General features: G+C 47.2%; 1 protein-coding gene across 1 annotated transcript in view; it reads left to right on the top strand.

The window, feature by feature from the left end:
- ADAMTS12 (ADAM metallopeptidase with thrombospondin type 1 motif 12) overlaps positions 1-25,933 on the top strand; it is a 187,325-nt gene that overhangs the window by 136,171 nt on the left and 25,221 nt on the right. The window contains exons 14-19 of the mRNA XM_036310807.1: positions 4,140-4,260; positions 6,389-6,633; positions 7,610-7,748; positions 14,221-14,347; positions 17,547-17,757; positions 22,178-23,293. Coding sequence (XP_036166700.1) covers positions 4,140-4,260; positions 6,389-6,633; positions 7,610-7,748; positions 14,221-14,347; positions 17,547-17,757; positions 22,178-23,293 — 1,959 coding nt within the window. The remainder of the gene's footprint in view (positions 1-4,139; positions 4,261-6,388; positions 6,634-7,609; positions 7,749-14,220; positions 14,348-17,546; positions 17,758-22,177; positions 23,294-25,933) is intronic.

Genomic DNA, 25,933 nt, shown 5'->3' with positions numbered 1-25,933 from the left:
GGGTTCTTAAACTGGACCAGAGGGCCGGAACAAAAGCATGGATGGAGTGTTTGTGTGAACTAATATAAATTCAAAGTAAACATCATTACATAAAAGGGTATGGTCTTTTTTTTTTTTTTTTTTAGTTTTATTCATTTCAAACGGGCCAGATCCGCCCGCGGGCCGTAGTTTGCCCATGGCTGATCTAGCCCTACCCGGATTGGCTCAGTAGATAGAGCGTTGGCCTGCGGACTGAAGGGTCCCCCAGGTTTGATTCCGATAAAGGACACATGCCCAGATTGCGGGCTTGATCCCCAGTAGGTAGCCGATCAATGATTCTCACCATTGATGTTTCTATCTCTCTCTCCCTCTGCTTTCCTCTCTGAAATCAATTAAATATAGTTGCAGTTGTCAGAAAGATTGAATAAGGTCATCTATGTTAAGCTTGTAACAGAGCCCTGGCACACAATAAACTCTTAACGCATTTTATTTGTTTTTTGCAAATAGTTATCGTATTTTTCCGACGGGACCAAATTGCCACTGTAAAAAGCTCCTGCCCACCAATGTTCAGCCCCCTGGAAGGTGCGCTTACCACCTTGAAGTTGCCTTTTGATTTATTCCGGTTCTGACCGAAGCACAGGAGGCGATATGTTGATTCCCAGGAATGAGTGATGAACAGCCAGACTTAATCAGACTCTCGATTTGGAAAAGCTCAGGCAAAATTCCTTTCAGACTCATTTATTATCGCTGTAGCCACAAAGAGCCAAAATTAATTAATATGTTTTAGGCTAGAGTTCCCCAGAGTGGGAAAAAGGTTATTAAGTGAAGCCAGGCCAAAACAGCCCACCACTGTCCAAATCATGGTTCTCAGGCCTGGCTGCCCATGATTCTAACAGGCAGAGCTTTTAAACCACTGATGCCTGGCTGGATCTCAACATTCAGAGTCTCTGGAATTTGGGGCCTGGCCACTGATATTTTTAAAACTCCCCATACACAGCTGGGGCTGATTGCCATTACACAGCTAGGGCTGAGAACTTATTTCACCAAGAAATGAATGGGATGCTAGAATGATCTTTTAGGCCTGAACACCTTTGCATGTATAGCAGCGGCAGCAGCAGCCTGTGATAGAAAACATAGGTGTTCTGAATAAAACATAAGGTCTTGGCTGCCTCTCTTAAAACCAGTGAAATCAGTGTAATGGAATATGCCATGTTTTCTCTGCTTGCTTTTCTTTTCCTGGAAACCAGTTAAGGTCTTTTAGAAAGTATAATTACCTACTTTCTGTCTGTACCACACTGAGCTAAGTTTTTAAGCTGAAAAATTACTCAAATCAAATTTCCTTTAATAACCTCAATGCGATTTACCTTCTGAAGATCCAGGTTGTAGACATTTTAGCTTTGTTAGTCTTATTCATTTACTACAGGTTTTTTGTTGTTGATTTTTTAGAAGGAATTGAACACCATCAGAAAACAAAATGTATACAGTGTTTGTCAAATTCATCTTCTTTGTGGATATGAAAATATTTATTATATATGCTTTTGCTCATATATTCCACTCTAGGTTGAAATTATATTTGCCAACATTTTGGCATGTTAGATATGCAGATTTGGCATGTTAGATATGCAGATTTGGCATGTTAGATATGCAGATTTGGCATGTTAGATATGGATTTGTCCTAGGAGATAACTACCTGTGCCCATCCCCCTTTTTTTAATTGTACTGAACTCCTAAGCTTGTTTATCAAATAGATAAATGTAAACTTTGACATTTTTTATCACAACTCTCCCAGCTCTGCAGTCTTACCGGCTGTCTGTCTTATGGCAGCCTGCTCACTTGCCAGCCCTCTCGCCCTTCTCCTGGCACCCAGTTCTTTGACTCTCAGTTCCTTTGCTCCTCCCTTTTCTCCCAGTCAGCATGGCTTTGGCTTAGGTCCCTCCCAAGGAGCCAGATGTCCTGACCTATCACATCAGCTGTCCACTAGACAGCTCCTCTGAGCCTTTCACCAGCCTCTCATTCCAGGATCCCGGTTCTGATCAACCCAACCACAGCCCTTTTTTGATCTTACTATCAGCCTACTGTGTACTTCTTAAAATAAAAAAGTCCAATTTGTGAACTTGTGTCCTTTCAGAATCAATATCTTCAACCCCTGTTGAGTCCTTACCCTCATCTGACCACCTTCCTAATGTCCTAAGTCAGCTCCCTCTCTCATTCCTCTTGGAAACTCTCTGGAACATTCTTTGTTCTCTCACAAGGTCATTTTTTGGCTACTTTTGTGATATACTGAACACCAAAAATCAATTTCTCGTGGGCAGATCTCTCTTCAGAATTTCACATCCTATCTCTTGGCCATCAAAGTTATGATGAGAAAAGTATTATTGCTAATGTCCCACTTTTTAAATGGCAAGACCTGTTCTTTTCAGTTAAGCATGAATCTTTCCTATCTTCACACTCTAAGTTTCATTGGCTGGGAACCTAGCTCATCATAGAACCAGCCATTCTCCCAGTCTCCGCCTTTGCCAAGGGACTGTGGGAGGAAATTAATGACATTCTAGGTGGATTAGGTCATGGTGCCAGTTAGTATTTAGTTCCCAGTTACTTAAGAATTTATAAGTAAAACAATGTTACAAGCTAAAAGTGAGAATTAGTAAGAATACCTCTTGGTTATTCACTCATGTAGGGCTCCAGGCCTGGTGAAAGACTGGAAGCTGGTTTCTCTAATACTCAAGTTACTCCAGTCCAAATGACAGAGTCAAGAATTGATGATGCATTTCTGCACAGGAAAGGAAATAGTCATCAGAATACAAAGGCAACCTGTAGAATGGGGGAAATATTTGCAAATCATTTATAAATGACTAGAGGCCCAGTGCATGAAATTTCGTGCAGGGGGTGGGGGTGGGGGCATCCCTCAACCTGGCCTGTGCCCTTTCACAGTCCGGGAGCCCTCAGGGGATGTCCGACTGATGGCTTAGGCCCGGTCCCCATAGGGTTAGCCTGAGGAATGGGGCTATTTCTGTCCGTGGGTGTTAATGCTCTGTTTAGCTGGTAGAGAGAAAGTGTATTTTATGACCCAAACTGTTCTTCCTTCCAATTGATTTGAGAAATAAGAAAATTACCTTTGAGAGAGAAGAAAACTACTGAGCAGAATTCTTTCCAAACAGAAAAGAAACAACTGGCTAATCGAATATGGTCTAGTTTCCCTCTCTTTACCATAGACATGTGGTCAAGAGCCTAGGCCATGGAAGATGGCAGGCAACAGGGAGGATCGGCTGGAGCTCCGTGGCTCATGCCTTGCAGTCCACGTGTCATGATTCTTTGTATCTGATACTGCTGAGCACTGATGCTCTCCTTTGCCAGTGCGGGAGTTTCAGGGTGGGACATACTTGGCCATATTGATAGACTGAGAAGGCGTCATGGAGAGGGAAAGATGAAGATGCAGGAGGACCGATGGACAGAAAGAGCACTGAGCAGGGATTTGGTCCAGTGCACAGGGCAAGACTGTTCTCCGATCAGAGGAGAAATGGCCAGTTCTTGCTCTGCGGCTGGAAGGAAGGAGGTCCGGATGGCTGGGGTCACAGGAGGCTCCGCAGGGTCTGATGGGTGGTCTGCATGTCAGGGATTTCATCCCTCAGACTGCAGTGCTCTCAGCATTAAGCCAGCTTTCTCTGGCAGCAGCTGGTTCACTGCTGTCCTCAGACAGGTGGCAGGGAGAACAACCAGGGAGGAATGGAAAGGGATTCAACAACCAAGTCGCAGGTGGAATGATTGCCCCACCCCTGGGAAGTCCCCATAGAGAGGAGGGGCCTGAGGTTTGCACATCTGAAAGGGAGGAGGGACCTGCTGCTTCCCCAACTTCAGTCCCAAAACATTTCATAGTTAAGCTTTATGAACTGTGTTCAGTTCTGCCTCTGACTCGGGAGAGACCCGCCCAGGCTGTCCCTGTATCTCCTCTAAGCAAGTTTTTCCTTTACCTTCAGTGGATGCTTTGGTTGTTTCTCTGCTGCACCAGGAAAAGGAGACATGTGTGCCCTAGTGTATCTGCCCCCAACCCCAGTCTCACCAAGAGCAAAGGGGGAATGGGTAAGGAAAGGGGAAGTTCAAGGTCCAAGGCAGGTGCGACTCCTCCTGCTCGTGTCATTCACCCTCCACCCCTCTTCCTGCAGATGGTCGGCTGTGACTATGAGATCGATTCCAACGCCACAGAGGATCGCTGCGGAGTGTGCCTTGGGGACGGCTCTGCCTGCCAGACTGTGAGGAAGATGTATAAACAGAAAGAAGGATCTGGTAACAAACAAATAAATAACTGAAGTGGCAGGGGACTGAGAATGGAGGGCAAGATCGATGGCTGGGTTTTGTTTTTGTTTTTTAGCAGATTGTGACTTTCAAATAATGGCAAAGGTGGATGAATAGGTTCATTTTTCTTAATTAAGGCCTAATGCATAAAATGCGTACCAGGGGCTCTGAGGGCCAAGGCAGCAGCCCCGGATGCTGCCCCGGCCCTTGCAGCCCCGGCTTCATCCAAAAGGTTATCTGGGATGTCGTCCAAAAAGTCATTTGGTCTAATTAGCATATTATGCTCTTATTATTATAGATACTTTGTAGATAGCCTTACCAACCCTAAAGCCTTCCCTTGAAATAGAATGTCTCAATGACCCTTTACTCCTGCAACTCTTTAATTATTCTCATTTCTGTAAAGAAGGCCCAAGAAGATGAGACATACAAGAGGATTTGTTTTTTATCTCTGTTCTGCCAACCACATTTCCCCATTAAAACACTAGATTAAGGGTGAGTAAACCCTGGGTATGGGTGCATATACTCCCAGCATTGCTGTGTTGTGTGATGCATAGATTTCTTCTCTTGGGAACTCAGGTTCCTCATCCTATATAATAAAAGGCTAATGTGGAAATCGACTGAATGACAGAACAACCAGTCACTATGATGCGCACTGACCACCAGGGGGCCAGATGCTCAATGCAGGAGCTGCCCCCTGGCGATCAATGCACTCCCACAGGGGGAGCACTGCTCAGCTAGAAGCCAGGCTCACGGCTGGCAAGTGCAGTGGCGGTGGCGGGAGCCTCTCCTGCTTCCGTGGCAGCGCTAAGGACATCCCCCGAGGGGTCCTGGACTGCGAGAGGGCACAGGCCGGGCTGAGGGCCCCCCACCCCCCTCCAGATGGGCTGGACATCAGCATCATCTCAGTCAAGCCCCGTCACTGTAAGGAGTTAAATAAATTGATGAATGTCATAGAGCTTGTTTGTGGCAACACAGAAACTAAAACTCAAGTGTTCTGAACCCCCTGCCTCGGTGCTCCCTTCACAGTGCCATCCCCAAAGTCCGCGTCCCCTCCACTCTAGCGCGTGCATGAGGCGATGGTTCTTAAGAAGCATAGGCTGGACGAATGTTTAGAGCAGGGGTCCTCAAACTTTTTAAACTGGGGGCCAGTTCACTGTCCCTCAGACCGTTGGAGGGCCGGACTATAGTTTAAAAAAAACTATGAACAAATTCCTATGCACGCTGCACATATCTTATTTTGAAGCAAAAAAACAAAACGGGAACAAATACAATATTTGTATCTGCAAGTGGCCCGCGGGCCATAGTTTGAGGACCCCTGGTTTAGAGGAAATGTTTCTCTGTTAGTTCCTTTCCTCTCCATCGTGCCTCCTACCATGATACCCAGGAAGCAGGAAGACTGGCTAGAACGGATCCCCGTCGTAAAACGGATGTCCTCAGTGCTTTTTTAGAAAGCTGGATTAGAACACATGAGAGTAAAATATGAGTTCATATTTCAGCAAACCTAAGAAAAAACTCTCTCTGATGAATAGACTTATCTAGCAATATAAAAAGCTGTGCTCAGAGCTGAGTTTCTCATCACAGGCTGTATTCAAGCGCACCAGGGTGGCAATCAACCCAAGATTCCCCCCAAGAGTCTCCTAAGGAATTAAATTACTGTGATTAAATTACCTCTAAGAATCCATCTTTAACTTGCAGGCGATGAGGATGAGCCAAAGGACGTACCCAATGCAATGGTAGGATGATTAATCTGGCAGCAGCAACAAATCGGGGAGCGGAGATGCTATGGAGGAGCTAGCTAGGGGATGTCAATTTCTGAGCGATCAACATAAAATCACAGAAAAACAAACGCTGGATCAAGCTCGAAAGCTTCAGAGTACAATCTGCGTTTATTTCACGTCTCCTCGCAAAATTGCTTACTTAGTGAGTCACAGAGCTCCTGAGAATTCTGCTTGCAGCCCAGCTCTTTACAGTTCTCCAGACTTAGTGCCTCTGCCCATCCCAGTGACCACCCAGGAGGAGGGCAAGGTGCTACATGATGAGAGTGAACAAAGTGTCAGGAACCCACTGTGTTCCGCTGAGCTGGCGTGCCTCCTTCATTCACTGTGTCCTCTCTTCTTAGGTTATGTTGACATCGGACTGATCCCTAAAGGAGCAAGGGACATTCGGGTAATGGAGGTGGAGGGAGCTGGGAACTTTCTGGCCATCAGGAGCGAAGACCCTGAGAAGTATTACCTCAATGGAGGCTTCATTATCCAGTGGAACGGGAACTACAAGCTGGCGGGCACCGTCTTTCAGTACGACAGGAAAGGAGACCTGGAGAAGCTGATGGCCACAGGCCCCACCAACGAGTCCGTGTGGCTCCAGGTAACGCAGAAAGGAAACTGCTGACGTGTACATCCGTTAAATTTTTCCCAAGGTATTTGCTAGGAGACACAACTGAAGAATGCTTAAAACTTCTTTTAGCAAGGAGCAGGGAGGGAAGCAAGATATTAATTTGTGCTGTTAATTCTTTTTTGACTACAAATGGCTGAAACCCCCATAATGAAGTGCCAGAGCCCTTAAAACCATCCACTGGTGGAACTGGAGAGCATGATGCTAAGCCAAATAAGCCAATCGGAGAAAGATAAATATCACGATCTCACTCATATGTGGGATATAATGATCAACATACAGTGGGGCCTTGACTTACGAGTTTAATTCGTTCCAAGACCGAGCTCATTAAGGAGCTCGTTAACTCAAAGTACTCTATCAACTCAATGCAAAAAATCGGCGGAGAGACAGCTGGTATCTCAAAAAGCTTGTTAGTTGGGACACTCGTAAGTCAAGGCCCCACTGTAATTTGATGAACAAGAATAGATCCAGAGACAAATGGCAGGGGAGGGGGCGGTTAGAGAGCAACCAAAGGACTTGTAAGCATGCATACTAGCACAACCAATGGACACAGACACTGGGGCAGTGGGGGCTTGCTTGGGGTGGGAATGGCTGGGGGGGGGGGAGTGTCAATTGGGGGAAAAAGAGACATATGTAAAACTTTAGACAATTAAAAAAAAAGAAATGGAAAAAAAAAATTTGATCCACTGGGAGGACTGATTTCAGTGTCCAGTGTGGTTGACACAGGCTGGTTATTTGCGGGTGATCGTTGGCTGGGTATTGATATAGACATAAGTAGATACAGACGTACAGGTGGGAGTAGAGGCATGTTCTCCAATGGCATTTGCTCCAGTGCCTGCTTCCATAACTACCTTAAGACGATGGACATTGTGTAGGATTTCTATGTGACCGTGGTTTCCAGTGTAAAGTCATGACCGTTGGGCCTGACCTCCCTCTTCTTGCCTTTTAGCTTCTATTCCTGGTGACTAACCCTGGCATCAAGTATGAGTACACGATCCGGAAAGATGGCCTTGACAATGACGTGGAGAAGCTGACGTACTTCTGGCAGTATGGCCGCTGGACGGAGTGCAGCGTGACGTGTGGCACAGGTGAGAGGCAGCGCTCGCGCTAGGAGCCCCCGTCAGCTCCAGAATGGGCTGTGGAGGCATCTAGGCCAGGGGCTTGCCATCTGAGCCATGGGTCCGGAGGGTTCCCCAGAGATGGCCCAGGGGACCCTGTGAGGAGTAAGTGTACACGCATGGTCTAAATGGAGAGAGAGTTTTTCTCCCATCGGCTTATAGACTGGTCTTTGTGAAAGGTTTTGTTTAAAGGAAGGGTCCCCTGTGTTTTTAAAAAGCAAAACAGAAAGACTTAAAGCAACCACTGCTCTGGTTGAGGACACGAGGACCACAAAAGTCGAGCAGCCCACCCAAAGACATGCTACACATCATAGCCAAATCCCCCAAAAACCTAATTTCTAGCCCAAATTTGTGAAGTTTTTAGTTCAACTGGGAGAGTAGTTTTCTCGGACAAAGACAAAATCCAGCGTTGGAGAGATTCCTTGCTGTAAAGTGTGAGGTTGGGGTAGGTTTTGCTACAGTAACAAAAAAAAAAAATCAGGAATTCAACACAATGGTTTGTTTTTAACCCTTTCCAAGTCTGAGGCAGGTTGGGCGGCCCTATTTAATCTCTAAGCTAAGACATCTGAAATGCATGGTTTCCAGCGGGCCCCACAGGGGAAGAGAGAAATGGAAGAGGCAGACTGCCTCCTAGTAAGGGGCTTGGCCTGGAATGGACACACATCGCTTCTGCTCACGTTTCATGGTGGGACTTAGTCCTCTGGGCACGATCTCACTGCACAGAGAGGCTGGGAACTCAGAGGGGCGAGTGGACATTTGCAGAGCACGGCTCTCCCACTGCAGGGCCCCGCGAACTTGTCCAGGGCCCACGAGCGCGGGGCTCGGGGCCTTGCGCTCACTTGGGGGGCTTTGATAGTGGTGCCATATGAGAAAGACTGTGCCCCTCTCTCACTCCTTTTGGATCATGTCTCAGTCTGTTCTGGAACTTCCTGCCTCAATAAAACAGGAGAACATCCATCCCCCTCCCCTCTCCCTTCTGTTTCAACATGAACCAGCCCTTTGCATCGCAGGCACATTTCAGAGCCTGGGAAACACAAGGGAAATGGGCGATCTGTGCAGTGATCATAAAGGTACACCCCAGCTAGCTAAGACATGAGGCCTCCTTACTAAGTGTGAGTCTCAGGCAGCATGTTTTGATACCGCCTGGTCCTTCAGCATTGCCTCTGCTTACTCAGGCAATGATTAACCCTTAACAGCAGCTATCGGGCCATTTCAGCCACACTGCCTCTGAGGGACAGTGAGCTCCGTTATGTGGCAGAGAGGAAAGACAGCCTGTCTCCTTTCGTATCCCTCACACACACAGAATGAAATGCTCATACTATTCCCAGAGGACACACACGGCTCACTGTAAAAATGGAAGCCCACCAAAAACACTGTACTCAGCGATACATTTTCTTTCCTTTCAGAGAGAATTTTCCGTATTATAAAAGTAAGTGAAATACATTATTGAAAAATTAAAAATAAAGTCACCATCCTTCCACATGCACTTTGGTGCTTTGCGTTAGTGCCTTTCAGCATTTATTTTTCTAATCATGGATGCATATACTGGTGTGCATATGGATGTATTTGTGTACCTACACACACATGTTTTCACTGAACACCATAACATGGGTGCCTTTCCATGTGCTATTCAGTCTTCAGAGCTCTCACTTTTAGGGATGCATTGTATTTCACTGGCCACACTGAGACCTCATTTCCGGACAGGACTTGGTAAGGTCGTTCAGCACTGCAGTCCCTTAGTGACATTGAGGAGATGTCAGAAATCGTCATGGAGCCAGCAGGCACCGTGGCTGAGCTCCTGGGTAAAAGCGGAATCCTTGTTCTGCCAGCTTCCTAGGCCTGAAGCTCATCAATAGTTAAGGCTTTAAAACTTTGAGACGAGGCCAGTCTCATTTCCTTCCCTTTTCATGTGAGCACTTAGGTCCTCAGACGTCACTGGAGTTGAGCACGGGGCCACCACTAATGGCTTCTGCCCAAGAGCCTGGCAGACCCTTCCCTGAACCCTGCTCACCCTTCTGCGGGGATATTTACCTACATTGCAGCATCGTGTCTTCTTGGCTTTCTCTTTTTATTTCTTTACATTTTATTATTTAATATTTCTTTTATATTTATATTGTACATATTATTATTGTGCCTTTGAATCAAAAGGCTATTTAAGCATAAATTCACTAAGATGCTATTTCCTTAGTTTGACGATTGGACAATTTTTATTATCTTTGTTCTAGATCATAAATCCATGTTAAAAACTGGCAACAAAATATTATAAACTTAGCAGAATGTCACAAAGCCAGCCTGTTTTCCATAGCCCACTTTTCAAAGGTCATGGGGACCGCCCGTGGAGACCAGCGACGGTCCTCTCTCCATGCTCTTGTCCATTCTTCTGTCCTCTCAGCCTCACTTGCTTTCTCTCCTGCCTTACCCCCGGGGCTGACTTTGGGGTGACCTGGGGGAATTTAGGACTAGCTGTCCTTCAGGAAAAGTTGGAAGGGGATAGAATAACCACCCATGACGAAAGACTTGCTGAGAAAATTCACCTGAGTTGCCCTTCAAAAGATCAGCCATGAAAGCCCAACCACTGGGTTATCCGTGAAGAAACAGCTGCAGAAATGGCTTGACCCAGATGCTGGTCTCAATAGGAAGCTTCAGGACTCTTCATTAAACAAGAAAATATTTTGGCAAAAATGCAAGACTGCTTTTGTAAAGAAGTAAAAGCCACCCTTTTGCCCCATCGCGTCTCTAATGCTGCAGAACTCCGTCAGCTGTAACACATTCTATCCAACATTTCCTGTTTCCTATAAAACGCGTAGTGATGGCACCATTGTTAGAAAATGGGTCATCACTTCTGATCGTGAGCTTTTCCAGTGCGTGCTCTGTGGACTCCTCTGTTCTGCATTTCGGGTCTACAAGCACCACGGTGGCTGCACGAAGGGGAGCACGCGTCCCTGCTCTGCCGGGAACTTCAGGTGTTCCCTCCCCCACTTGGCTGGGTTCTCCCTGGGGGTTACCATTGTCCCTCTGTTTAAGGAGCATCGTGTTCTGTAGGAAAAAGAAAATATTAAAAATGCCAAAGACCATGCCACACTCCTAGAGATGGTTCAAACTGTCCTAAGCTGCCTAGGAAACTCGATCGTGTTCATTGGAAGTAAACACGCGTGGGACAGATGGTTAGGTTTCCAGAAACATCCTTACAGGGGGTATTTGACAGCATTTCTACTAAAGCTCAGCTATCCATGTAGCTTGAGATTTGGCCAAATACATTGATACAACAGGAGAACCATAAATGGGGACACATATTCCACTCCGTCCCTGATGTGTAACAGACAGAATTCACTTCCTTGCAAAACCAGAGTCAGATATGAATTTTACTGTCTCAACAGATCTTGGTGCTAATCCATCTGACTTTGTCCACTGTCATTGTCAGGGAAAATCAACCAAGTCCAAATATCGATCTCTAACAATAGCTAGAGGGTTTATATGAAAGGTAGGACTGCATGAAGATAATAGGAGGATTTGTTGAGATGGGCTTAAGCATATGCTATGGAATGAGGGGTTTATCACATGCATAAATATATAAAATAAACTTCAAGTGATACGCAGTGGAGGTCAGTCTGATAACTTTTCCATTGTACTTCATGAATGAACTAATGACAACCCTTAACTGGAGTGGCTAAGTTACTTTTTTTAGTGATTGCCCTGGAGTTTACAATGTACATTTACGGCTAATCCAAATCCACTTTCAAATAACACTATCCCACTTCATGGGTACATGAGTCCCTTGGAATAACTAAGTCGTCCTAACTCCTACTCCCACCCCTTGTGTCATTGCTGTCACTCATGTCTCTCTGTATAAGAATGCGTAAGCATATATACACGTAAGATACACATAAACATACATAACCAACCACATTGCTGGCATTATGCTTTTGAACAAACTGTTAGATCAGTTCGGACCACTCATTCCAACAGAGAAACTCGGACGCATCCTTATTAATTTTCAGTTACGCACTCAACAGTATGTGCCAGGCCAGTCCGTCTGTCCCCTCCTCACTGCTGGCCCAGCGGATTGACCCGGGCAATGTCATTATCATCCCGAAGGGGGTTTATTTCATGTTTTGTGCACCTTTTTTCTCCCCCTAGAGCAGTGGTTCTCAACCTTCTGGCCCTTTAAATACAGTTCCTCATGTTGTGACCCAACCATAAAATTATTTTCGTTGCTACTTCATAACTGTAATGTTGCTACTGTTATGAATTGTAATGTAAATATCTGATATGCAGGATGGTCTTAGGTGACCCCTGTGAAAGGGTCGTTCAACCGCCAAAGGGGTCGCGACCCACAGGTTGAGAACCGCTGCCCTAGAGTCAGGAGCGCTGAGCACACTGGTCCTTGTCCTGCATGCGCAGAAGCAAGCCTTTGGGGATGTTTCCAAACTCTTTGCGAGTCACCTGCTCGCTTCCTTTGATTTTCTGACATCAAGAGTTTGCCAAACTACCCGATGTTTTAATAAAACTTCTAAGTATCTGAGCTTCTGTTTTCAACGCTACAGCGGCCGGTACATGTCAGCTCCTCTGGCGTCAGCCCTTCTCCGTCCCTCTCCTCCATGGACAAGGTGCTCTGCGGGAGTTTGTCTTTCCAAACAATGACTCGCTCATTGTGCCAGCGAAGTTCCCTTCACAATGTCGCTTCCAGCTGATGAGAGTGGTTTATTTATATGACAAAATAAGAATAACACATCGTCTATCAGTTGAGAAAGCCTGCATGGTTGAAAGGTTACATCTCTTTTCACAAAGGATAAAAATACTGTTTTATTTAACACTATAATGCTGTTGAGTCATTTTAAAGGATAGTTTTGTTGTTGTTAATCCTCACCTGAGGGTATTTTTTCATTGATTTTTATTTTTAGAGAGAGAGTGGGAAGGAGGGAAGGAGGGAAGGAGGGGGAGAGAGAAAGAGAGAGAAAAACATCGAAACATCAATGTGAGAAAGACACATTGATTGGTTGCCTCTCACATGCACCCCTACCACTTGGGGATTGAACCTGCAACCCAGGTGAATGCCCTTGACCGGGAATCAAACCCGAGACCATCCAGTACTCAGGCCAATGCTTTAACCACTGAGCAACACCGGCCAGGGCTTAAAGGGTTTTCTTATTATTTGCAACTCCCTGGGACGTTTTTAAAGGGTGAGATGCCAGCCTGGGCCACTGGGCGGGGCCGCGCACCTGTGAGGTGGGGTGCGGTGATGGCTGTAGGAGGCCTGGCTGCATCCAGGTCCTGCCGGCTGTGTGGCTGAGCGGAGCCCCTCTGCGTCCTTGCCAGGAGAGTGAGGTGGTGACCGTCTCCCTGGGCTACTTGGGCCTTTCCAGTTCTGTGCTTCGTGCACCATGAGCGCTCCAGGCTGGCGCCTTCAGGTGCCTGCCATGTGCCAGCTGGTGGCTCCGTCCCCTGGGCTCTCAGTCTCCTCACCCCAAGTTCCGCCTTCAACACTGAAGGGTTCTCTCTCTCATAGGGACAATGACGCTCTTCCTCACCACCCCTTCCCCTCAGTCAGGACATTCTGGCCGCTCCTCCAAGTTCTCTTGCTAATGACGGCCTAGTTGGCAAGGCCAGGGGTCCTTCTCCTTGCCCAGCCCGTGGGCCTTCCCTGTGCCTCAGTTTCTTCATCTGTCAGATAGTGGACATGATAGGGTTGACCTCATTGGATTGTTGTGAGGCTGCAGTTTTATGTTAAAATTGATCATAGGTGACACATTTTCTATATGTTTGTATTTGTCTGGGACACACACCTGGATTAGATCAACACCTGGTCAAGGCCAGCACTGCTTGAGTCAGCTGTGATTACATGTCCAAGGCCAAGTCCAGCCTGCAGAGGGGCTTGCTGTGCCTGCCGCGCCCTGTCTGCCACTCTTACCTTCCCGACCTGCTCGCTGAAGGCAGCAGCATTCTCAGCCCCTGCTGTCAGAGCCTCTCCTGGAAAAGCTGAACCCCTCAGACTTCACAACACGATTTTGCATTTTACTCCTGTCTTTCAGTTGATGAACCCCAACTAATATGAAGGTCCCTGCCTCCTCTATTTCTTCACTAAACAGATATCATAGCAATTGTGTTGCAATACCTGGTGGTGATGTCCGCTTTCCTTATTTAAATCTCATTCTTTTTTATTTGGCGCAGGTGTGTGAGCCTTATCTCCACAGCTAGATTCTAATCTGTGTGTTAGACTCTATATGAGTCTACCTGTATATCTGTGGTCCTTCCATGCATTGCCAGCTGTGCATGAGTGTGGACAATAAGAGGACCTATTCCTTGCCCCACTTGAAGAATTAAATGCCTTCTGGACAACTTTCCCATCAGCTATAAGCATAAGCACTTAACATGACCCGGGGCCTGACACCGAGCATGGGGGCTCGGGATTGAATGGGTGTGAACCTTCCTGCCCGCCCCCCAGGAATCCGCCGCCAGACCGCCCACTGCGTGAGGAAGGGCCACGGGATGGTGAAGGCCACGTTCTGTGACCCGGAAACACAGCCCAACGGGAGACAGAAGAAGTGCCGGGAAAAGGACTGTCCGCCCAGGTGAGCGTTGATGGCAGCTGGAGCGCTGGCGTCTGCTTGCAACCGCTGCTCAGCGACAAAGGTGGGCCCGTGGCCCTGTTGTTAGAATAAATATGGGGGAGCTATCACAGGCCTCTGGCCGCGCTGCTGGAGCTGTGGCAGGCGGTGAGCGAGGACACTGTCTCCACAGAGAGCGGTGCTTGTTGCTATGCTGATGTGCTCTGTGTTTAATTAATTAGTGAGACGAAGTTTCAGGAGAATACTTTCTATGTTACCCGAAAGTTCTTCCGTTATCACGTGTGGTTTTTCCGAGAGCATCTTCCCAGGGGACCGCAGCCTCCAGACAGCACATGGACACTTCGATCCCAGTGCCCACTGTACCTACGGCTGCCTGGAGGAGTAGGGTTACGACCCTGGCTTTCTTAGCCTCGGCCCTGCTGAGACCTGGGGCCAGATAGTTCTTTGTTGTGGGGGCTGTCTTGTGCATTGTAGTATTTTTAACGGTTCCTGGTCTGTAGCTGTTTAGATCTGAGCAGCACCCTGCCCACCCATGACAACCAAAAAGGTCTCGGAATGTCTCCTGTGGGACAAAGTCACCCTTGGTTGGAACCACTTTAATAGAGATATTAGTTTCTACTAATCATGTTGGGATCATAGAAGGTAGCTTGGATGTTGTTATGAGGGGTTCATGTTTAAAAAAAAAAGGAGAAGAAGAGGGAGGTAGGAAAGGAGGGAGGGCAAGAGAGGGAGAGAAGCACAGAGGAAGAAAGGAAAGGAGGGAGGGAGGGAGGAAGGAAGGAAGGAAGCAAGGAAGGAAGGAAGGGGGAGGGGAGAGGGAGAGGGAGAGGGAGTGGAGGTTGAGTTAATTGCTAATGGCCAATGATTTCATCAGTTGTGCTGATGTAATGAAGCCTCCAATTAATTGATTGATTGATTGATTAAAGCTCTCCAAAGGGTATGGAGCGCTTTCGGGTGCTGAGCCACATGGAGGTGCTGGGAGGGTGTGGAAGCTCGTGCCCTTTGCCCTACGCATCTCTTCTGGATGTTCCTGAGTGTATCCTTCAATGATGCACCAGTAATCTAGCAAATAAATGTTTTCTGAGTTCTGTGAGCCACTCTGGAAAATTACCGGGCCTGAGGAGGAGGTCATGGGAGCCCTCTATTTCTAGTCAGTAGGTGAGAAGCGCAGGGGACAACATGGACTTGCCATGGGCGTCTGAAGGGTAGGGCGTGGGCAGTCTGGAGGGACTGAGCCCTGAACTCCAAACAGCTGGTGTCAGAATTGCTTAGTGTTGAAACAGCAATTGTGAAAGTGGAAGAGAAGCAAACAGTAGGGGTGTTTTAAGTGCCTCCTTCACTCTTGGCAACGTTTTAGAGGTGCCTGATGTGTTCTCTTCATTGTTCGCAGTTACTTGGAAAGTAACTGTTGTGCCGGTTTGACAGGAAGCAAAGTTCATTGCTGCCGCACATCAAGCAGCTGGGAGATGGCAGAGGTCTGAATCCAAGGCTCCAAAGCCCGTAGCAGGTCTGCGAGCAGCAGGCGCCCCCACAGAGAGGCGGGCCCCCCTCCTCTTTTCTGGGCTAGGTCTGAAGCAGTGGGTGGGAACCAAAACATTGGATGCAGACACTCACGTGCTAAGGCCAAGGCTGTACACCTCAAAACGATGTGGTCCAAGGCTGTGGATTTGGTATCAGCTCTGTGTTTTTGTTTGTTTGTTGTTGTTTTTTTAAATATATTTTATTGATTTTTACAGAGAGGAAGGGAGAGGGATAGAGAGTTAGAAACATCGATGAGAGAGAAACATCGAACAGCTGCTTCCTGCACACCTCCTACTGGGGATGTGCCTGCAACCAAGGTCCATGCCCTTGACCGGAATCGAACCTGGGACCTTTCAGTCTGCAGGCTGACGCTCTATCCATTGAGCCAAATCGGTTAAGGCAGCTCTGTGTTTTATAACAGACATCAGTCTGTGTCTAACATTTTCTTATTTGCCTGTAGCTACAAACTGGGCTTCACTCTTTCCAGAACTCCCTTTCCACAAGGGTGGTTATTTCTTCCTACCTCTGCCCTCCAATTTCCAGAACGTATAGGGTTGGCGGTAGCCCTATAATAAGATACAGGCAGAGTTTGAAGGAGATGGGTATTGGGCAAGAGTGCAGAGGCTGGTGGACAGAAATGACAGAAAATGAGCCAAGGCTAAACCCCTGTAGACACAGAGGAGGAGCCTTGACAAAGTAACTCTTAAAACTACACAGTCTGAGCTCTCGGGACTGGACATCGGCCCTGAATGTGGTGACTGGAAACTCGGTCAAAGACAGCCATGTCCTTTCCCCACAGCCACAAACGTTACTTTACTTGGAAAGGGATCTTGGCAGATGTGATTATGAGTTTTGAAATGAAGAGATTATCCTGGATTATCCACTTGGGCCTTAAATGTCATCCCGTGTTCTTATAAGAGAGAGACAGAGGGAAAATTCACACACACACACACACACACACACACACGAGAAGGCAATGCAAACATGAGCAGAGAGATTTGAAAGACACTAAGACACCAGCCTTAAAGATTGGCATGAGGGTCTACCAGCCAAGGAAAGCTGGCAGCCACCCCAGCCTGCAAGAGGCCGGGAGCAGGCCTTCCCCAGAGCATCTGGAGAGAGTGCCACCCGCCTACACTTGGATTTCAGGCCAGTAATACTGGCTTTGGATGTCTGTCCTCCAGAACTATAAGAAACTACATTTCTGTTGTTTCAAGCTGCCAAGTTTGTGGTGTTTTGTTATAGAAACTAATAGAGGCGACTTGCGGCAGGCATGATGTAAGAGCTGGGCAAGGGCAGAGCAGATCCCTCCACCAGGTCACAGACGCTCCGGAGCTTGGAAACCACGCGATTACCTACAAGGGGTAGAGCCTGGGTTTGAACCCAGATCCGTCTGCTGAGCGGTGCAACCACAGAATGCTGCTGCCCAGGACCTCCGAATGGACAAGTTCTCATGCTAAAGCCAGAACCCCCAAATCAACCCAAATTTACGGTATTTCTCACACATTAAAACACAATGAAAATGATACAAACAAGCAGAAAAATCTGACTCTAAACTTAAGTCATGCGTGTAGATTCACAAAGGGATTAATGAAAAGGAATTAAGTTAACTTGCTTGTTTTAAGAATAATATAACAGGGGTTTTGGTGATCTTCTCTCCCATGTCCACGTGTGTCTGCAGGTGGTGGGCAGGGGAGTGGGAAGCATGTTCGGCGACATGTGGGCCCCACGGAGAGAAGACGCGAACAGTGCTGTGTATCCAGACCATGGGCTCTGATGAGCAGGCTCTGCCGGCTAAAGACTGCCTGCACCTGCTGAAGCCCAAGGCCCTCATGTCCTGCAACAGGGACATCTTGTGTCCATCGGACTGGACCGTAGGCAACTGGAGTGAGGTGAGCCCAGAGTTCAAAGGGAAGCTGGCATTATTTATCAGCCCCTCCCATTCTGCGTCAGTCCCAGTGACCCCGGAGAAAATGGTGCAGAGGCCAGCGTCGCACCTCTGGCCCATTTCCTGCATTTCCCACTGCCCAGTATTCTATTGGCTTGTTTTCTGTTCTTACGGATCTTCCTCTCCCTTGTCCAGTGGTCAGACACCTGCCGGGGAAGAGCTGGGTCCTGCTTCACAGGCTCACGCAGCTCAGTGATAAATGGTCAGGGTTTTGTTGGCCTGTTGTTAACCCACTGGCAGGGGAGTGGGAAGTCAGGGCTCCTACCACCCCGAGAGCCAGTTTGTGAGACGTTGACCAGGGCTTATGTGTCCCTGGAGCTGCTCCAGTAAAGTGAAGCCAAGGACTGTTGCTCTGATGGTGGGATGACAGGCGGTGCACCTGACCCTCGAAGATGCCTCTGAAACATCCATCTTTCCAGCACGTGTCAAGGCCAGGCCTGACCTAAGTTTAGGATGGCTACTGTTATTAGCCACATCCATTCAAATAAGTGGTGCGTTTCCCCAAGTTAATTTGATTTAATTCTCTGAATGTAACTAGAAATCAGTGGGCTCAGTCATGAAAACTTCCAGGCTTCCGTTTTCCTTGGGTCACCATGGCACCTGGTAACATCAAGGCTCATGCGCCCAGGGTCTTTGGCGGAAATGGACCCCTTTATCTCGCAGGGTCCTGGAGTCTCTGGGGCTCCACTCTGCTTCCTTATGCACGTTTCAGTCAATGACCTCAGGAGTGAGAAAAGACAAATGCTTTTTAAAAACCGGCAGGGCAGAACCTATCCATGGATGCTGACTTCCATAAGCTCCCTTGGGAAGCCACACGCTTTCCACAGGAATGCTCCCATTGACCAGAATGTCTGAGGAACGCTTCTTAGAACTCACCTTCAGAGAAATGGAAAACACTGGGTTCAGGAGAATCAATTAGAAAATCAATTAGAACTAAATTTGATGATTAAGGGACTAATGTGACCAATTCAGATAAAACCTTTTGGGTTAAAACATATTTTATTATAAGTAAACGAGATTAATTTTAATCACTTATAAAGTTACTCTAAAAGTGTTTACTGAAGAGGAATTTGAAAATTTGTATAAGCAACGTTACCATCCCTGAAGATAACTAATTGAACACAAAAGAACTCTGAATACAGCCACTTTGATGACCTTATTTCCAAGACTCGATTTCATTAGCTCATAGTCACAGCTTGGGCTTATTTAGCTTCTAATCCTGTAAAGAATGCATTCTTGGTCATGTAGCTGAAATTTTTTTAAAATGGCAAGTATGGTCCCTGTACTATAAGATCGTCCTATCAAATGGAGAAATAGGACAAAAAGAAAAGACAGAGGTACATGTAAAGAAAATGTACCTACAAACTAATACAGGTGCACTGCCGATAGCAGCACTGATTCATGTGGACACATCAGCAATAGTCCAGAACATTCCCCCTGCTATTCCCAGGAGGGTACAATGAGAGCCAATGTTGTAAATTACACTGTTGTTGAAATAAGGCTGAATGGGGTACTGTGGCTCGCCCATGAAATCTATTTACCAAAAATGTTTTGGCTGCATCAGAAGCAGTTAATTTTTGTCATGTAGAATTTACTAACTACCAGAGTCGTAATGCTTTTTAAAAGAACTGAAATTACATGTTTGGCTGAGGAGTTCTTTTTATTGTGTTCTGTTTATGGGGAGCAAAATGATGTGACTTAATTGGGGCAAAGGACCAACATGTTGGCGTGATGGGACAAGTACTTGTGTCGGTTGTTCCAGATACAGGCCCTTGCAGGTGTGTTGTTAGCAGACAGGAAATCCAGTTTCTACCTTCCACTTGACAGAGCAGAGCAGAAAGGCTGAGTCACTGCCTTCATCCAGATGTTGCCAGCACAGGTGCCTGTAGTTAAATCAGAATCAAAATACTCATCAAATGGGTCTCCCTGTCTTCCCTCTGCCATCTTGCTAATGGCCGTACACATTTGCCCTCAATTTCTCAAATACTCTGTTTGCCGGAATACAATGAAATGTCTTTGACATTCTAGCTCTGCTTAGCTACTTTAAGAGAGATGACTTAGTGATCCTTGCTATATACACATAGTGTTCATGGTCTGGATTTTGTCTTGCGATTGACCTTAATTCCAGTGCCTGCTCATTTGGTCTGCACTGGACCTTTTGGGTCACGCTGGATGAGTCTAAAGCTCTCACGTAACTGGGCCAAAAGACCCAAGAACCGTGAGGCCTGGGACTCCTGTAGAATGGTCCCCCCTGTACTGACCAAGGTGGGAAGAAGGAGGAAAGGCAAATCGATGAGCTGCCCTTCTCAGTCAAGGCAGATCTACCAGCCCAAGCGAGGAGAGAAGGGCGGGCTCAGCTGTGTCCATGGCCAGAGCGGAGACGTAATGAGAGCTAGAGACTTCTCCCAGGGAGGGCTTTTCTGCCCGCCATGGCCAGCCCCTTCTCCTCTAAGCCCAGGTTCTACCCCCAATCTCAAGTTTCAACAAGACTTGTCTCTTGGTTTTGCCCAACTTACTTTCTGGCTAGAAGGATAGAGAAGGGGGGCTCTTTATGTTGTAAACAAAGACAACGTATCTGAATTTCTAGTGGCTCCATTTTCACTGGGGACACCACTCCAGGGACCAGCCTGTGAGAGGCAGCCAGTCTAGTGGTGAAGGACATGGTCTCTGGGACATGAGTCCCGGGCTCAAAGCCTGGCTCGGCCACTTACTGGATAGGTAACCTCTTTGTGGTTCCTTCTACTTTGCTGTGGCTTGTTTTCTCCATCCACAAAATGTAGATCGGGGTAGTACTTAGCCTCAAGGGAAGTTATGAGGATTAAATAAATGAATATTTCTAAGTTCTTACTAGAACAGTGCCAGGCACACAGTAAACGCTACACATATAATGATTTGTAAGTAAAGTGAATAGATGGAAATAACAATAATGTCATCCATCACTTGTGGAGCGCTCTCTGTACCACACAGTGTGTCTCATTTAACTTGTAAAGTAACTCCATGTGGCGGGTATTAGTTCATTGAGTCCCCTATTTCTCCTGGCAGTTAGGCTAATGGATTTAGTGGGATAGCAGTTTTTCTAGATTTTACAGCCCTGGCAAGCCCTCACTGTACGGCCTTGAGCTAGTGTGAAACCTCTCTCCGCCTTTTCTCACTTAGAAAGACAGGGTTAGTGTAAGGCTTGAACATAATCCATGTAGCCCTTCCCATGTGCCTGGCAAATAGCCATTGTTTACTAGATGGCAATTTTATTATCAGGCAAGAAGACAAGGGTCTATTTTCTATGCTACTCTGATTTTACAAGCCTGTCCAGCCAGTGGCACCCAAATATCCTGATGGAGTTATCTGTGGCCTCCTTCACTTGAGGGCCATAAATCAATTGCCAAACTCAGACCCTTTTATGCACAGAGCAGTGTAAGCACAGGGCTAAGGGGCTACACAAATGTGAGAGATCTAAAAAAGGGGGCGGGGGGGACTAATGCATTGCTTCCATAGTCACAAAAGGACACTGCCAAATCGGCAATCAGTATTTAATTACATATTAACAGCAAATACGTATCGGGCACAGACAGTATCTCGCAATGGCTTTAAGCCCCATTGTACAGATGGAGAAACTCTGGCATAGAAACTTTTCGAAGGTCACACCGCCTCCCAGCACAGGGCTGGGATTTGAGTGCCCTGCAGAGCGTGGAGGGAACACTGAGGGGGGTGGTCCCGGCCATGACCCCATATAGATCAGTACCGCGCTACAGGGCTCACGGAACACTTTGTAAAGGGTCGCTCCCACCTTTGATGAACTACCCACCTTAAATGGCAGGAAAGGCCCGGGATCTACATTCAGGGGTGAGTATGTCTAGCTTTTCATAGGATTCTACCTGACCCAGGCGAGTGGAAATGGAGCTTGTTGGTGAGACTATGGGAGTTACAATGGGTATTCCCCACATAGAAAGGGGAAGGTTCATTAGAACCAGCTTCATGGATTGCAGAGAATGGATAAGCATTTTACATTCATTTAATAGCATCAGAACCCTAGGAGGGATATTACTACTGTCTCTTTAAAAGATTAGGTGACTTATTTAAATGTTTGCACTCTTTGTGAATCCACTGTCCAACACTCAAAGCCCAGGGAGACTTCGTTTATACCCTCATGGTTTGTATCTTCCGTTTGTGGAGGGTGAATGGTTGGTCCTGAGCCTCAGAGGGTCTCCAGAAGGGACACAGTTCCAGGGGAAACTAAAGGCGTATAGACGCAAAATAGAAAACAGAGGTAGGTGTGAACGTTTTAGCTGCGCAGTGTGTTTCTGATCTGTCGTCACCTGAGGGGGAGAGCCAGGCCGCCCTCCCCAGACTGCTGTCCTCTCTTCCAGTGCTCCGTCTCCTGCGGCGGCGGCGTGCGGACTCGCAGTGTCACCTGCGCCAAGAACCACGACGAGCCTTGCGACGTGATGAGGAAACCCAACAGCCGGGCTCTGTGCGGCCTCCAGCAATGCCCGTCCGGCCGGAGGGCTCCGAAACCCAGCAGAGGCACCGTTTTCAGTGGGAAAGGGCTACCGACCTCTGATCATGACCCCCGGCAGCCCATCCCGCCCACATCCGGCCCCAGGATGCTGCCCACGCCCACGGTGCCCGGCTCCAGGGGCGCAAGCACCACGGCCGCCAGCAGCCCTCGTCCCACCACAGCCTCCCGGGAAGGAGACCTGGGTGGGACGCGGTGGCAGAACAGCTCCATCCACACCGAACTGGACACCCGCGATGCCATTCCCACCGGGACTGCCTCGCAGCCCATCCTCACGGCCTGGTCGCTGCGCACCCAGCCACAGGGAGAGGATGCTTCCAATTCAGAGCCTGGTCCCACCTCACAGGGCGGCCTCTTAGCCACAACCATGAGCGGTTCTGACTGGCCAGCTCCCAGCAGCCCCGGGGCCCGGCAGGTGCCTCCACTCTCCAGCACCTTGAGCGGGGAGCTGGACGCAGAGAGTCACAGCGGCTCAGGGGAAGCCAGTGAGCCCCCTGAGAACAGGAATGGAAGCAGCTCTGTCCTATGGACCCAGACCACGGCGCCCAGAAAGGATGCTTCAGTGGAAAGAAGCACAGACATGCCACTTGCACCTCCACCAACGCCTTCTCTTGCGGGGGCATCCATGTGGCCACCTGTCGGCACAGTGACAGGACTGCTACCCAGCCAGGGACCTGCTACTCTCCAAACCAGGACACCCAGAGCTGAGGGGATGGTCACTGGAAAGCCAGCCACCGTGTCACTCCCTCTGCGGGGAGGCCCCCCGCCAGCACCCTCAGAAAAGTCAGTAAGCCACAGCCCCCCGCAACTTCCCAGCAGCATGAATCCCACACACAGCCCTGGGCCTGTCCTCACCGAGGACGACGTGACCAGTCTGATGGCCGAGGGCTTTCTGCTGAATGTCTCCAGTTACCAGCAGCGCCCGGACCGCAGCCCTGCGCACTGGATCGTCGGAAACTGGAGTGAGGTAGGAGTTCCATTTCTTACTGCATTTGGAAAATAGGGGAGATGCATTCTTGTGCACATTTCAAAATGGGCTTGTCTGAAGTACAGTCTAAGGTGGACTAAGCATGAAGTAATCAGGTTTATGCCCTCACCCCCCTCTTTACCTCCCTGATTCCAAAAATGAAAAAAGAAATCTCCAGGACAGAGAACAGATGTGGTGAGATACAGTGAAAAGCATCTGGAACCACGTCAGGAGGTCCGGCTCAGCCAGCGGTGTGAGAGTGGGGAACTGGCCCATCCCACTGAGCCTGCTTCTCATTTGCAGGACCGTGAGCCAGTGTGGGTCACCGCCAGTGCCCCTCCAGCTATAAGCTGTGATCATCCTATGATGATGGCCAACCGAAAGGGCACGTTTCATTCAGAAAGCTAACGTTTGAGCCCTTCCTCTAAACCCGTCAAGTGAGAACAATTAGGATGGAATTCCAGCACCCGATCTTTAAAGAATTCTATAGCTCACGGTATCAATTATTTACTTTCTGGTGGGTGTGTTCGCTTATATTCAAAAAGATCATGTTAGCTTGTTCAAAGAATTAGAATATGGAGGGAGAAAAAACATGTGATGAAAAAATGCCGGTCCCTATTGTCAGGCTGCAGGCATTGACGTGACATTTGTTTTTCCATTTCTAGAACCTCTTCAATCCTTGGGGCCATCAAAATCATTTCTCACCCATTTGAATTTCAAATGCACAGTATATGTACTTGTTAAAAGTAATTTGACAACTCAAAGGAGGACTTTGTGGCAAAATAACCGCATGTTCAAACTATTCAGCATTTTTGTGATATTTCATGGCTCATGTTTGTAGCTAAAAGGAAGTGAAGTAATAATAGCTAATACAAAAAAGACCTTTAATTTATAAAGCATGTTCATTTCCAAGCCACTTTCATATGTAATCTTTTATTTTTTCCCTTTTGACAGCCCTGAGGAGCATCTAGGGTCTGATTAATACCAATTTATAAATAGAGAAACCAAGGTATTCCGTGGTTCAGTAACTTGTCTAAGGACACACTTGTCATTTGGATGATGAATCTTCTAACTTTTTTTATTCTAATCTACTGTCTCTAGTGAATTTCAGCACCAATTGACAATTTAGCTGTATAAATTTTTTGGTATGAATTAATCATCTTGGGTCATAGAATTGACTACATTGGTAATAAACAGGTAAATTCAAACTTTCAAAATTTTTTGTTTACATTTGAACTCTGTTTTCACATTGATTCATGTTTGAATTCTTAAGTAACTATTGCATTTCCTGTCTGTGGAGCAGCATCTTACCATCTCCATTTGCATGTGGAAAATACAGGTTCTGGAGGAAAAGAGATATTCATGCTTAGAGTATGGAGATTTCTGACATTTTGCTCATATTTCTTTCCATTAGCAAAGTTCTAATGGGCTCTAGTGAGGAGGGTGTTGACAGGGAGCATTTATAAAGCATGTCCTATGCTTCAGTAGCATGGTTTTGTGCTAATTAACACAAATTCCCACATTTAATCCTCACCACAGCACGAGGAGATTGGTCATATTTTCCCATGTTAGAGGTGAGGAAGCTGGAGCTGAGAGACGTTGAGTAGTTGGCCTGTATCACACACCCCTGAGTCGTAGAGCAGAGATTTGAACCCAAGTGGACGGACTTCACTGCCTCTGACCCATCACTTTGCAAATCAGAAAACACCACCACTCTCTCTGCCTTCTGTTCTGTTGTTTTCTTCTTTAGTCACATGCCATAAAAATCATGCCAATTAAGTGGGGACCCTGGGTGAACAGATGAGAAAATCACAGAGTTCACCAGGAAGTATTTTAAAGTAACACTGAGGGCTCTATGGGTACTTTTGAGCTCACAGATCCAGTGGGTTCAGCCTAGAAATAAAATTGATCTGTGTGGGTTTTGTGAGTGACACCCTTGAAAGGATGCACTTGAAAGTAGCACCCTCAAAATGTATTTTCCCTTCCAAAAAGTTGGGGCAGTCTTAAAGGTCAGATAAACAGGTTTGTTGTCTTAACCCATCAAAGCAGTCTGGACCATGTATGGCCTCTGCAGACTCAAAGACAAAGAGAACACATTATGGAAACTGAGGCTCCTAGTTAATTTGTAGTATTTTGTTAATTAGTTAATGGAGATGTAGTCCGAAAGCACCTACCATCAAAGACCCTGTGGGCCTTGAAAAGAATGCAGCCTGGTCAGACAGGATCTGAAAGAGCAGGCGATAAAAGGCATAGCTACAGGGTTGATGTCAGAATACTCCAAGTGTGATATATGTACGATGTGTATTTGTAATTAGAAATCTCACACACACAAGGCTAGGCTGCTGGGACAAACAGAGCATTATAAGTTATGGTTCGCTAAAACAGAGGTTGACTTCTCGCTCACATAATAACGCAAGGTGATTCCAGGTCTGCAGTGGATGCCAAGTTGCAGTTGGAAGGGGAGAACCTTCAGTAAACTACCACAGTCCTCAGGTGGAAGAGTCCCCACAGTAGGGCTGCAAATAAGAAAGGACAAGCCCTTCTCAGTCCACAAGTTAATACACAAGTTTTATTTAAAAGTAGCATTAGGATGGCCCAGAAATTACTTTCTTTTCCCATCCTCTTATCTTTTGACCTGAC

The sequence above is a fragment of the Myotis myotis genome, unplaced genomic scaffold (genome assembly GCF_014108235.1).
Source record: "Myotis myotis isolate mMyoMyo1 unplaced genomic scaffold, mMyoMyo1.p scaffold_m19_p_5, whole genome shotgun sequence".
Taxonomy (NCBI): domain Eukaryota; kingdom Metazoa; phylum Chordata; class Mammalia; order Chiroptera; family Vespertilionidae; genus Myotis; species Myotis myotis.
The sequence above is the reverse complement of the archived record's forward strand: the minus strand, read 5'-3'. Positions and strand labels throughout refer to the sequence as shown.